General features: G+C 36.3%; 1 protein-coding gene across 8 annotated transcripts in view; it reads right to left on the bottom strand.

Annotated features, from left to right (window-relative positions):
- LOC115212289 (glutamate receptor-interacting protein 2) overlaps positions 1-15,822 on the bottom strand; it is a 661,282-nt gene that overhangs the window by 580,343 nt on the left and 65,117 nt on the right. For 7 of the 8 annotated variants that reach the window (XM_036504731.1, XM_036504740.1, XM_036504764.1 and 4 more), the window contains exon 2: positions 6,071-6,136. The exons of the other annotated variant lie outside the window; for it this stretch is intronic. In XM_036504731.1, coding sequence (XP_036360624.1) covers positions 6,071-6,136 — 66 coding nt within the window. The remainder of the gene's footprint in view (positions 1-6,070; positions 6,137-15,822) is intronic. 8 annotated transcript variants of the gene reach the window in all.

Raw genomic sequence — 15,822 nt, 5'->3', positions numbered from 1 at the left:
ACAAACATTACATATTGCAAAAGATTTTCTTTATCTTTATTTCCTGTGGTTTAGATTGACAAAGGAAGGGTTGAGTGAGAGGAAAGTGAAGGAAGACAGGGTGATAAAGAGAGAGAGACATCTAAACAAAAGATTGGAGGGGAAACGAAAACGAAATCAGGGGGAGAAAACTATTGAGGAGGTAGAAAGCAGACAGAGAGAGAGAGAGAGAGAGAGAGAGAGAAAGAGAGAAAACAAACGGGGTGTAAAGTGAGGGATAGGAAGGAAACAAAAAAAAGATAAGAAAAGAAGTGAAAGCACGGTACAAAGAGAGAGAGAGAGAGAGAGAAAGAAAAGCAGCAGAGAAATGTAGAGGGCTTCAAAGAGAGAGAAGAGAATATGAAGACAAGAAAAATAGATGAAGGAAAAAGAGAGATAGTAAAGAGAGAAATGAAAAGAAACAGCATAGAGAGAGAGAGAGAGAGAGAGAGGGAGGGAGAGAAAGAGAGAGAGAAAGAGAAAGAGAGAGAGAGAAAGAGAGAGAGAAAGAGAGAGAGAAAGAGAGAAACAAGGACCACCATCAGAAACACAAAGGAAAAAAGCATGAGAGAACAAGGTGTATATATATACATATATATGTATGTATGTATATATGAATGAGAAAAAGAGAAAAGATGGAAGAAGAGGGAAGAGAGAAGGGGAAAGAAATATTTGAGAAAGATTTGTTTTAAAATATTAAAATTGGAGATAATAGACATAAATAGATGGATGAAAAGCCTGGAAGATGTAGATGATAGATAGAAACGATTGATCAGTGTGGTGGGGAGGGGGCGATGATAAGAAACGACATACATACACACGAGTACACACAAACCATACATTCATATTTTATATAAACACACACACACATACAAGCTATACATGAATATGTTCACCATTCGTGTATTATATACACCAACCATAGGTACACACATTCAACACATGTGTATTACATATGTGCCATTAATAGTACTGAGCAAATAATGGGGAGATATAATCAGCAATGAAGATGATGTGCAAACTTTTATATAGATTAGTACTCTGTGTGTAAGTGTGTGTGTGTGACTTTAAGCTGTTATGGTGGTGAGGATAATGAAAGTATTGTTTGTAAGTGAATTTAGTCAAACATATCAAAAGATGTCATAGCTGTAGTATTGGTTATATGGTTTACTGTTGCTAGTAGAAATTTTGAACAAGTGCTCTGTCTTCATGTCAGGAGTTTTTATTTTAGTCACTTATGGAGGTAGCTGTAATTAGTTTAAGAGGTAGATCCAGGTAGATCAACAAGCAATTATTATATAGCAGTCTACCTGATGTGTTAGGTTTCTGTGAGAGAGATTATCTATAGACACACACAGACACACAAAACATGCAAAGACAATACACACACAGAACAGTCATAACATTTCACAGCACAAACATAGAACAGTCATAACACACACAACAGACAGATGCAACACACACTACAGACAGAACACACACACACAAACAGAACAGTCATAACAGTCACAACACACACACACAAACTCTAACACAACACACACAAATTCAAACACAACACACACGCAACAGACAACAGGCACACAACAGACACAACATGCACACACATGCAACAGACACAACACACACACACACACTCAACAGAGACACAAAAGACAGACACACACACAAGAGATACACATGCACAACATACACACACACACACAAACAGACACACATACACAACATGCAAGGCAGACAGACAAACGGACACATACACATAGTATCTAGGCTATTGATCACATGTGTGTACAGGATTGTGTGTGTGGTCAGTGTTTAAAATCTTATCAGGCATTATATGCAGCAGTGATCTCTCACAAGGCGTATAACTTGCCTTATTTTGCCCAGGTTTCACTTCTAAAATTGAGTTTAGAGTGACAGTAACAGCAATAAATATCTCCTAAAACGTAACCCATCTCTCCACCTTTCCTTGACAACTTCCATGAAAATCAGCTGTTGTTTAACCACAGGTCACTAATGGTCAAGGTGTTCCTCTTTGATTATATCTTTTGTGTGTTTCAGTCATTGGATAATGACCACTTTAAAAGGTTTTAGTTGAACAGATCAACCCCAGTATTTAATCCTTTAAATTTGCAATTTTTCAGTCTCTTGCAAAACCAGTAATTTACAGAGATATAAACAAACCAACATCATTTGACAAGCGGGGTTGAGGGACAAACACTGACACAAACATGTACACACACAATGGGCTTCTGCACAATCTCCATCAACCAAATTCACTCAATATAGTAATTGACCAGGGGCTATAATAGGAGACATTTGGAAAAGGTGCACGCAGTGGGACTGAACCTTAGACCATGTTGTTACAAAGCAAGCTTCTTAATCACACAGCCATGTCTGCAACTTTATATCTATTTTTTTTTCTTATTATCTCTGACTACGTTTTTCAATGGTATTTCCTTTTTTTTTTTTTTTTTTTTTTTAATCAGTCTGATTCACAGGAAATGAAGCCGTTATTTTCAGCTAGTCAAGTTATTGCGGTATGCCATTCCTCTTAAGCTGAAACAGAGTTACTAAAACTATGTTTTTATATATCCCCCGCGTCCACCCTACAAGTTAAATAAGGTAATTAAGTAGGTCCTCTCTAGCAATGAAGTTATTTCCCCTTCGTTAGCAACGGTTGCATCTTTACACCCTTCTCTTTCCTTCTTTCCCCCTTCAAACACCCCCAGGAAATCACTCTCATAAACGAACTGTTTACAGACGTGACTGATACAGCAATAGTGGAAGGGAGAGAAATCAAATCAAGATAAACTAAAAATATATAATAATAAATAATAATAATGATAATAATGATGATAGAAATAATAATAATAATGATGATAATAATAATAATAAAAATATATAATGATAAATAAGTGAGATTTAATTTTTATGTTTTTGGTGAAAAGGTTCTGAGCCTTGCAGAAAAATACAAGAAAATTTAAACAAAACAAAAAATTCAAAAGTAAACAAACTGAATAAAAATAAAATAATTTTCATTCCATTAATCAATTTCCATTAATCAATGAAAGATGTCTGGCCAAAATTTACACAACCAGTATTTAAATTTATTTTCATTCATTTATTTATTGCAATATTTTTTTTAAATTCATTTACAGGATTTTAGTATTTTTAGAGTTAAACATTTCATTTTCTCAAATGTGTGAGTGAGTGTGTGTGTAGATGTGTATGAGAGTGTGTGTGTGTGTGTATGAGAGTTGTGTATAGGTATATGTGTACAGATGTGTATGTGTGTGTGCAGATGTGCACAAGTGTGTGTATGAGTGTGTAGATGTGTGTATGTGAGAGAGTAGGTGTGTGTAGATATGTATGCAGATGTGTGTAAGTGTCTGTGTACAGATTGTGTGTATGTGTGCAGATTATGGGTGTATGTGTGTGTGTGTGTGCAAATGTGCACGTTTCTGTGTGAGTGTGTGTGTGTGTAGATGTGCATCAGTGTAGATGTGCACAAGTGTGGTTGTGTGTGTGTGCATGTGCAAGGGCATGTGTGCATGGACGTGCATATGCATGGATGTGTGCATGTGGATGTGTGGAAGCACATGTGGATGCATGTGTGTGTGTGTGTGTGTGTGAGAATGTGTCTATATGTGTGTGTATTTGTGTCTGGATAAGTGTGAGTGCATGCATGCATGTGTGCCTGTACATGCGCAAATATGCATGTATATACAGTTGTACATGTAGATGTACATGCTGATCATATGTGGATGTGCACACATGTTTGTGCATGTCTGTACACATAAGCACATGTGTATACATGCATGTTTATATGAATGCATCTATATGTGGCCATGAGTGTGCATGTAAGTAAAATGTGTAAGGGATATGAACTTTAAAAAAAAATAGTTTTACTTATATATGTTGCATATAATTTTTATATTCATTTTTTTTTCCATAAGTTGTGCTGGAGCAATTGATTTTACAGCTGGACACATTGTCTACCACCACTGACCATTCAACTGTGAAACAGGGAGTGAAACCTGTTTTGTGTCTGGTAGATATATTGAGAAATGCTGTTTAACAACTTGTTCAAAGACAACACAACTGTTTGGTACTTCAATTTCATGATGACTGCCTCTAATAATGAAGCAGATACTTTGACTGGAGAGAAACATTCTATTGAACAGGTAACATTTCTAAATTACCACCTGATAAAGAAAATATATGTGTTGATATATTCCAGAGTATCTTGATGAAAGGCTGTAACACAATAACATTATCAAACATTATCAAACCATTAAAATTTATGTTACCAAAAACAAATTTAATTAGGTCCAGTCCTTGTTGCAGTGTGGTAGCTTATGTGCCTCAATGACCCTGAATGCAAAAACACCTGGTAGCACCTCCTATGCTGGACAGGGTAGAGGCCAGACTAATATGGACCACCTTTTCCCAGAGGTAAAAATTGGTTTGCCTAAGGCCAATCTACTTGTCTTAGGAAAAGCAGTTACAGAAGCATTGATGACAATTCAAAACCAACAAGATGTGGGAGAGGAAGGCCTTCCCTCAGGGACACTTATGATCCCACAAGGGAAACAGAAGAGGAGAAGCCTTAAAAATAGTTGGAGGCAGGATACTGAGGTAGAGCTGAAAAAATCAGATATCTGACTGGAATGAAGCAGAGAAGACAGCCCAGAGTGAAGAACAGTGGAGAAGAGTTATCAATGGCCTATGCTTCATAGGGAACAAAGGGCTTAACCCTTTCTTTACTATATTTCTAACCAAAATACACCCCTTATATGTTTCAATTAATTTTTAACAATCATAAATTTAGTCTGGTTTCATTAAACAACTATAACTTTTTTTATTTATCAATATATTAAAGTGATTTTTGGAAGATAATTTAACGAAAGGTTCTCAACCAATTTTATACCATAATTTTCGTCACAAAGTGACTCTAATTGCAGGTAGATACAGGTAAATTCAACAAAATATAAAATTATTAAAATTTTTATTCAAACATCGCTATTTGTCAAAATCAGAGTAGACCACCAACACACAAAAACAAGGACATGTATTTCTCAAAATCTCTGAACTATGAATCAATTGAAATAGTAATTTTGACCATTGTTACCTTTTCTTGTTTAGTAAATGGATGAAACAACAAATTGAGAAAATACACATACATGCAGCAGAAATGCATACTGTAGAAATACATGCAACAAAATATCAAAAGAATATCTTTTTTACATAAAATTAATACAAACAGAATCCTGAAATCATTACATAAAATGTTAATCGACATAAAACTTGAATTTTAATAAATCAATTATACTATGCCTTATTTCTAAAAATTTGCCAGTGCCACTGGACTGGCTCCTGTGCAAGTGGCACATAAAAGGCACCATTTGAGCGTGGCTGTTGCCAGTACCACCTGACTGGCCCTTGTGCCAGTGGCATGTAAAAGCACCCACTACACTCTCAGAGTGGTTGGCATCTGGTGCAGCCATCTGGTTTGCCAGACTTCAGTCAAATTGTCCAACCCATGCTAGCATGGAAAGCAGACGTTAAACGACTAATTGTCTTAAAGCCTGAAATTGCATTTAGAACAGGATAAAGTTCAAGAATTAAGAGCCTATCAATACGAGTGTAAAAACTTTTTAATTGCAATCTGAACAGGTATAACAAGTATATTTGAAATAAAGACTTTACGTTTAAAAATAATTGTAGGACAGCATATCAACATATCTCTAATAAAATATGGTCATAGTAAGAACACTAACTAATCTCTGATGTTCAGCCAAGACCAACTCACACCTAATCTTTGACATTTGTCCATTGACTACAGTAGAGTTTAATGTTCCAGTTAACAAAGAATGGATGGACTTGAATACCTCTGGGTGACACATAATGGGGAAGAAAGTTATATCAGTAAGGTGGAAATATCAAACAAACCAAATTAATAAAATCACCTCAAAACATGGAGGAAACAATAACATATGTAGTAGATAATACAATATTATTTCACACAGACACACCAAGATAAATTTACCTGAGGTTCTGGCCCTAACAGTCCAAAAGTATCTCCTTTTCTCTTTTTGGGAGTCCTCACCTGAAACTAAAGGATCCAATAGAATCACAAAGGCTATAAAGCGTGAAAAATGCTTTTATAAAAGATACAACTCTCAAATTATATTTTGCTTTGACATTTCTGGTAACCTTCTCTCAGACTCTTATAATGAAACTAGTAATTAAAATTATAAACACTATATATTCTTGATCCTACAATTCTAATTCTGAATAACTGTCTTTCTTTCCAGGATCCCTATCACTTCAGAAATAACCAAAATAGATGTGTATGTATAAGTGTGTATTTATGTATACATACATCTATAATTACCTATATACATACTTAGATGTATGCATGCTCACACATGTGCACACTTGCATTGAAAATCATCTCAATCATCCTTGAAGCCAGTCCACTCCAAAAGGAGTTTTACATGAAGTACAGAGGTTGAAAAGCCTCAGTATTATTGAAAGTTCCAAATTTGGAAAGAAAGGTAAGAGGCTTAGTGCCTCGTTTTGTTACTGAATTTTATTATTGAATATTGTGAACAGTGTAGAGATTTGTTGCCTCATGAACAATATACAAGAGATCAATGTCCCCGGGAAAAAACAATCAGCAGGTATCGTTTTTTCCCCCATTAATCATCATTTTCATTTCATATAACATTATGTCTACGTCCAGCCTGCAGCTTCCTTTTTCTGTGTAAGGCCTTATGGCCAATATAATGAAATAGCGAAGAAGTACAGAGCTTTTTCCCTTTGAAACAAAATCTTTTAATATAAAAGGAGGGGGCAGAGAAAATGCTATCTCTAGACCTAATCCAGGCTAGAGTAGTTACCTTCCAAGCTTATTTAGTATTTTTCCTTTCAATCCATAAATTCTATTAGATGTTTACATTGAAAAAAAAAAAAAAAAAACTCTTCAGAAATTTGTTTGCTACATATTATGGCATTTGAACCTCGAGGGTATGCCCTGGTACTTGCTACCATCTATATATATCTCTTCCTTTACTCATTCAACCCATTTATATTCTGATCCCCATCCCTTGTGAGTATGCTTGGCATTTTGTCACCATCTCTATCCTGCTGTCTCCCATTCTTTTGATCCTTCTTCTGCACTTCCCTCAGGTTGGGTAACCATGTATTTACATTACTGTAATGCACCTGATTCTGTCTTCATTCCTGATCACTCGCTCTCTCTATCTCTCTCATTCTCTCTAGCTGTGCAACCTTGTACTTTCTCTACAACAAGACACCTGTTTCTGTTTCACTATAACCTTTCATCATCCAACACAAGATCACTGTCTCCAATGCCCCTCTCTAAAGTTGTTTTTTTTTGTCTTGCAAGTACTTGGTGACCCTGTCAGTGCAGGTGCCACTTAAAAGCACCCAGTCCACACTGTAAAGTGGTTGGTGTTCAGAAGGGCATCCAGCAGTAAAAGCCTTGCCAAAACAGACCTCACCTGTGCTTGTGCCACGTAAAAAGCACTAAGTCAACTCTGCTGAGTGGTTGGTGCTAAGAAGGGCATCCAGCTGTAAAATTCCTACCAAAACAGTCACAGAAGTCTGGTGCAGGCTTCTGCCTGGCCAGCTCTTGTGAAACTGTCCCACCCATGCTAGCATGGAAGGCGGATGTTAAATGATGATGAACGATGATGTTTGGTGTCTGTTTTCATTTTCTGTTTTGGTACCTAAAATCATCATTGTTCAAAATCTGTTTCCCATGCTAGCAAGGGCTGGATGGTTTGACAGGATCCAACGAACTGTGTCAGCTTGGCATGCTTTCTATGACTGGACACCCTTCCAAATGCCAATATAAGTTATTAGTTACGGTATTACTAATCAATGGGGCATTATTAAAGCGGGGAAAAAAAAAGCCAAATTATAAACTAAAATTAAAACAGTCTTTATACTGTATCCTTATGCTTTTTTGCAACAACATAACATTCAACTTTTTGAAACCAGTAAAAATACACATGAAATCATGATAGATGACTGTTTTGAAACTTGTTACTCTCTTTTTACTCTTTTACTTGTTTCAGTCATTTGACTGCGGCCATGCTGGAGCACTGCCTTTATAGTTGAGCAAATTGACATCAGAGCTTATTCTTATTCTATTGGTCTCTTATGCTGAACCACTAAGTTACGGGGATGTAAACACACCAGCATCGGTTGTCAAGCGATGTTGGGGGGACAAACACAAACAAACACATATATACATATATACATATATATATATATATATATACACATACATACATACATATACGACGGGCTTCTTCCAGTTTCCGTCTACCAAATCCACTCACAAGGCTTTGGTCGGCCTGAAGTTATAGTACAAGACTCTTGCCCAAGGTGCCACGCAGTGGGACTGAACCCGGAACCATGTGGTTGGTAAGCAAGCTACTTACCACACAGCCACTCCTGCACCTCGAGATTGATGCGATTACTGTTCCTTCTGAATCTTTGCAAGTCAACACCAACAGAGCAACACACTCACGGGAGAGTAAATTTGAGGGGCCTCAAAATTCTGGAAATGAATGACCACAGGGTATAGTGCTTTAAGTGTGGAGCCAGAGTGAGATGCAACAAAGATGATGGAAAGAAGGGGAAACTATGGGATCAACAGTGCCTGACTGCATCCAGCTTGTTGTCTATCAAGTTAAAACTATGTTAAAGTGCTTAAAGTTTTGGTGTTACTTGCTGACTCCCCCCAGTCTATTTTTTGCAATTATTTATCATTATCACAGCTGAAACATCATTCAGAAACATTCATGTTATGTAAAACATTACTTCAGTAATACAAATACAATTGAATTTAATAACTTTAACCTTCAGGAAAAGGAAATTTATAGGGAAGGAGTTCTGTAATCAGGAAAGCTGTTTTGAATAATCTCAGTAATTGTTAGGTAAATTAAAGAAGGGAGATAATCTAATTTCAAGCAACAAGTGAAAACGATCTAGTGGAATCCACTTTATTATTTACTCAGCTTATTAGATTATATAAGATATATTCATTACTGTTTCTTTCTATGGGTTACAAATGTTACATAAAGATAGTTATAGACACCAATGCCTTACAGCAAGACTTCTGAAACTTCAGTTGAAACTGTATTAAGGCAATTGGGTAAATCAAGTTTGACTTGCTAAAATGTCACATTTGATTTAGAATGACTTATTTCCATCATTAGATGAGTGTTGAGGCAGAGAGTAGACGTGGAAGATTGGTCTCAATACTTCATGGCATTTAGTTTGCAACTTAATGTTCTGATTTCAAATATCAGAGTTTACCTTGCCTTCAGAACAGAAATATGTATATACATAGTGAGTGTGTGTGTGTGTGTGTGTGTGTGTAAGCATATATATATATATATATGCACCACAAATGAACTGAAACCAAACCAGTTTTCAAATTCATTTTCTTATTATATTACAACAAATAGCTTTATTATCATTATTATTATTGTGAGCATTTCACACTAGAGAAGGTAGAGAAGTCAAGGAGTACAGAAAATATGCTTTGAGGCATTTATTTCTTTGCCTTTACTGTCCAGATTCAAATCTCGCCACACTCAATGTAATCAATACCACTCAAATACATGGATCAAATTGTCTACCTCTAATCCCAATTTGTGGCCTTAGGTCAAGGTTATGAATTATCATATTGAATGCATGGATCACCAAGTTGATAAGATACGACACGACTAGGCTCAACAGTTTATATCCTACCATTACTCTATGTCTCAAGTCAAAATATTTAGCTGTGGATAAATGAGTTCACCAAGTACTAAAGAGGTACTTCAGTGAGGTCACCATATAACACAAAACGAAGATCTCCCTCAGCTGAGAGAAATTGGAACAGAAAGGGACGTGGCTATAATAACCTAACTGAATTTATGTTTCAGGGTGGTTTTGATATTGTTATGATGTATTAGAATGCCTATATGAAGTTTATTGAATAACGTGAAGATCAAAGCTAACCAAGCCAGTTAAAAGCCTGCTGGAAGACCAGTTGCCAGAGAGACAGCCTGAGATGATGAGATTCATCACCTCAGACTGTATCTCTGGCAAAGAAATTTAACATCAAATACATCTCATTATCTGAAGATGTCGGCCACAAACAAGGATGTTTCTCCTCATCCAGATTAATTTATGGGGATAAAAAGTTTCAAATGCACAAAAGCCCTGCAAACTTTTCACTAGTTGTTTATCAAATATCACACCATTTAAAAAAAAATTAATGGATTAAGAACTTGATATGTATTCATAGCAAAATTTTCAGTCCACATTCAAAAATGCAAAACAGCTTTAATGGAAATAAAAGCAGAAAAAAGACTCATCAATATGTCATAAGATGAAATGAATGATTCTTTGTGAGAGAATATAAAGACTCATTCCAAACAAAATGTCATTCTACATGAATCAGTAAAGGAGTGTCTATCTATATAATCACTTGACTTACAAGAAATAGTAGCAAACCTCCTTAAAATTACCTACCTAGATAAAAAAAAAAAATAAAGAGTACACTGGGTAATGCAGGTCTAGGTTCACAAAAAATGGAATGGTCATGGATAGAACGTCTTTAACTATTGATCTGCTCAATCAGGGCTGACCTGGAACAAACATCCATTTTTTGCCACTTCCTCTAACAGCTGCACCTCTTCTGCCTGCATTTCCAGTATGCTGATACAGACCATTATTAATTCACCAAGTTAAGTCACTAACTTAATATAATGGAAAAATTAATTAGAAAAAATATTACAAGTAATTTTTTATCCATTTTTCAGGACTGACATTTGCATATTATTCAATCTGCAAATTTAGCTCAACAATACACAGCATCTATGCATATAATATTACATAATGTGCAATACTGCATTCCTGTCTTGCAGAAGTCACAGCACCCAAATGAGCTGACAAGAGAACCTCAACACAAGTGCTTGACTGGCTAGAAATGACAGCCAAATCCTCCTTGTAGCATACCATAGTATCTTTAAAAAATAAAAAAAAAGAACCTGGATAATGTAGTTCTAAGTAGTTGGAAATAGAACTGTTCCATCAGGGCTGGTAGGAAGCTAAACAACCAGTTAAAAGTATGTTCAGAACTAATGAGAAGGCTTCTATTTGGTTACTAAATCTTCTAGGACTAAAAGCAAAATCTCCATCAGGTCTGATATATTAAGCAAAATGTCCTGTTACCATCTAATGCTCACTATGCTACCTGGGGTTTGGTGATCCCTTAACTCTGTATAAAATTCAATTTCATAATATAATCTGTACCTATCCCTGGAGGTATATACATGTTTGTACCTATCCCTGTAGGTATATTTGTTTACAACTCATTATGTAAAAATATAAAAACAACATCCAGTTTTGTGTGGAGTAGTTTCAATCTACAGAGCTTTGGACATTGGGCCCAGCTCACTTCCACTGTGCTACTCTGCCCAATTAAAGATTAAGAAAACATAATATTTCTTTTGTCTGTTCTGTGTTAAATTACTTTTATTGCATCATTCATCCTATGCTATTTAATTCTATGCATTGAGCTGCTTCAGAAGTACAAAATAAAGCAACTACGCAATACATGCTGCTGCACTGGGATGTTAATTTACTTACTGAAAGATGACATTTCAATCTCTCAACACTCTGAGAGTTATATTTGACAAACAACATGCATAGATCTACGTGTTGCTAATTTTTCTGGGTGTTTCTCCATTTGCCATTTTCAGGTCAGCCAAAAGCAAATCAGTTTCATAAATGTTTCCCCAACACAGTACAGCTTAGCAAGCAAGCTTGTTGTACCTACCCAAGACTAATTTAGCCATTGATTACAAACTTGATATTAGCATGCATCCAATGCCATCAGACGCAGACAGACAGCCTCTCAAACCTTACTCATAATTCCAAGCAAAATCTCAAAGACCCAACAGACTGAATGAAAAAATAAAAAGGATTGCACCCCAAGACCTCAATATACTGACTGGTACTTAATCAACCACAGAGAGACAAAAGGCAAAGCTGGCCTCAGCTAGATTTGAATGTTGAACATGAGTCAGAAAAGATACAAGTCATTTTGTCTGACTAACAATTTTCCCAAGTCACTACCTTAATACTGAGCTTTATTTGGCTTTTGTTTTGTTTGTTTCTTTTTTTCTTTCTACTTGGCACTCAATCAGCATATGTCTGGAAAGAGGTAAAATTTATTCAAATTTCAAAAACAACAAGAGCACTCAGAGAGGCCAAACCTCTGCCAAGGTGACACCAATGTCCTTTCAATGATTAGCCTGAGGTGATTTTTAAAATGAGAATATCTGAAATAAACTCAACTGTTCTCACAAGCAAGAATATTAAAAGTGAACCCAACCACTCTCAAAAATTAAGCAAAAAACAGGAAAAATAATCCAGAATCCTTGCCTGGTACCAGATTAATCCCAAATCTAATTAGTTCGTGCCTGTCACGAGTCCAAACATCCCTGAAAGATTCATCTGATTTCATCCACGGGTTCTTGAGATATCTTGTCCACGGACAAAACAAACAAACAAACATGACTGGAAACAATAGCCCCGCCTTCACTAAGGCGGATGTAATAAATGGAAGTTGTAGAGAAAGAAAAGAGCTTCACAAAGCCATAAAATATTTTTTATCTTAATTCAAATGATATCAGACAGCCCAAAACATTGTGCAACTAAGTTCCTGATATACAAAAGTCACAGCTGGAATGTTTCTGATTATAGCTCTGCCAGGGCTGACATGCAACTAAAATGGTCTTTTTCCTTAATTTTTTTTAAAAGAAACAAAGAGAAATTGAAATGTCAACTGTATATATTACATCTGCCTTATTGAAGGCAGAGGTACTGTTTTCAGTTGTGTTTGTTTGTGGGCAAGATATCTCAAGAACCGCAGGATGGATTTGGATGAAACTTTCAGAGATGTTTGACCTTATAACTGGCACAAACTGATTAGATTTTGGGATCGACTTGGCACCGGACAAGGAATCTGGATTATTTTTCCATATTTTTTTATTTAATTTTTGAGAGCGGTCGGGTTCATTTTTAGTATTCTCACTTGCGAGAGCAGTCAAGTTTAATTTCAGATATTCTCGTTTTCAAAATCATCTCTGGCTAATCATTGAGAGGATGTTGGTGTTGCCTTGGTGGAGGTTTGTGCTCTCTGAGTGCTCATGTTTATTTAATATTGCACTTCTTGTATAGCTGCAGAGTTGATTACAGGTTTCTGATGGACCAATAACTGGGTCACTGCATTTACAATGGTTTACAAAGTGTATTATGAAAAATTGTCTGTGAAACTTGGGTAGAACAAATTTTACTAAAGACTTCAATCAAAAACAATGGCTTATTTCCCTGAAATTTTAAAATTTGGTCATTGCCACCATGAGGCCCAACACTCAAAGGCCCATTTGAAAGTAACTGAGCCACTTCACCTCCGTGAGGCCCAACACTCGAAAGGAACATAACCACCTTTCCTCCATGAGGCCTAGGAGCTCAGCCACTTTGCCTTCATGAGGCCCAATGCTCAGAGGTTGATTTTTTACATGCCACCAGCATGGGTGCACTTGGCTTGACGGGTCCTCTTAAGCAGGGTCTCAGTTACTAGTCAGTCTCTGGCTTAAGTCATTATTAAGCTGCAGCCATTCAAGGACGTAACCGTCAAGGGTTTATTCTATAAGATCAACTCCTAGTACTTATTCCAGCTTGGTACTTATTTTATCAATCTCTGTTTGATAAACTATTAAGTTACAGAACATAAAGGGATACTAACGTAAATACAGATCTGGTTCCCCCAGACAGACTCACAGACATGCACAGAGACATGTGTACAGGCATGCACATACAAACATGCATGTAGACAGACACACTCAAAATAGGCTTCTGTCTAGTTTCCATAAAAATTTCATTCACAAGGCTTAAAGCAACCCAAAAGATAGTTACCCAAGGAGTTACACAGAAGAATGAATCCTATATTTTTGTGCTTGCAAAGTAAACTGCTCGCCCACACAGCCTTACCTGACTATGTTAAGGAAATAACATGAAGACAACTGATGCTATCAATAAGACTGAGACAGCTGGTATTCCCTTCATGTATTTCTGTTTTATACAAGTCAAATCATTACTGACATACAGTAAGTTGGTTAAAAACCAATTTTACACTTGTTAAACCTTTTTCATTAGTTTAGATTTTAGATTTATTTTTGTTTCACTATTGCCAAGAATGGATATGATATCTTCCTTTCTATCACGCACACACACATCTTAATGAGAGACAGTAGGGTAAAGAAAGAGTAGGAGGATAAGGAGATGGGTGATTGAATAGGTGGGGAGAGAAGGGAAGACAAAAGGAGTAGGGGACAGAGTAAATAAAGATAAGGGATAGAGAGGGAAACTAATGGTGGGGCAATAGAGTAGGGGACATTGGTATAAAAAATAGAATGGCATGAGAGTCTGAATGGGAAAGATTAGATTATAAGGGAACTGAAATTGGGTGGATGCAAGATAGAATTGAGGAGTGAGAGAGCAGAAGAGAAAGGGTGGGGTTGGAATGGGAGTGGGGTGTAAGAATGAAAGGGTAGGTTAAGTGAGGGTAGTATAAGCGAGGGGAAGGTTAAGTGAATAGGAAGGCAGTTGGGGGAGGGAATTGAAAGGGGGTGCAAAGATACAAAGAGAAAGTGTGCATGAGTTACAAGTGCAAAAGCACATACAAGGGGAAGTATGTTCAGCATGTGCTTTGCATGTGTGCATGCACCTGCAAATGTATTTGCCAGAGACATTAAAAGCACCAGATAGAGACAGACAGACAAACAGACAGACAGCAACAGGGAGACAAAGGAGAAGCATGTCAGCAACTGCCAAGCTATGACAGCACTTAAACAATGACATCTATTATTGATTGTAAACAATCGATTTTGTAGTATTATTATAGATTATCTAAAATCTTGTATTATCTAACATTTGTAGATTATATTGACTTCTTTAACACATTCAAATTATCAGACAATGTGAGCTAATCAGAGAATTTCTACATGTATGCATGTCACTCTAAAAATTACTGTAAAATCCCCCTTAAACCCTATACACCTTTGCTGTCTTAAAGGACAGATTTGATAATGTAGTCCTGAATATTCTATACTTGAAAACAAGGCTGCATGGTCACAGCTAGAAAGCTTTTGATCACAAGAATGCTTGATTAGGGAACTAACCCGAGGTCAAACATTAATAATGGATATTTATTCTTCTGGTATTATCACTGTAAGATGCTGGAATAAAGCTTCAAAAGAATGGCAAAAACTGTTCATATTTCACTACGAAACTACTTAAACATTCACTTAGAATATAAAAGAAGTCTTCCATGAATACCACTGCATTTCTACCATTTTTGGTAACAAAATATCTCAACTCTCTCTCTCTCTCATCTTTCTGTGTTTGTATTTTAACATCTTTCTGTGTTTGTATTTTAACATGTTTGCATAGGGTAGTTGGAATTCATAGTGGTAGATTTTTCTATGACTGGATGTCTTTCCTGCTGCCAGTTTTCATCCATTCTCAAGCAACTCATATTTCCTTACAGCTGGACAGGTTTCTACAGATAATTAAATTTGATATGGTAGTAACACTTATTACTATTGTGCAATGTCAAGACTTGGAGACATACACACAGTGTGCATTGGGAAGAAAACAACCACACAGCCATACACACACACACACACACATGTGTGCGTG

Source organism: Octopus sinensis, linkage group LG1 (assembly GCF_006345805.1).
Source record: "Octopus sinensis linkage group LG1, ASM634580v1, whole genome shotgun sequence".
Taxonomy (NCBI): Eukaryota; Metazoa; Mollusca; class Cephalopoda; order Octopoda; family Octopodidae; genus Octopus; species Octopus sinensis.
Note: the sequence above shows the minus strand (reverse complement) of the source record. Positions and strands in the feature narration are given on the sequence as shown.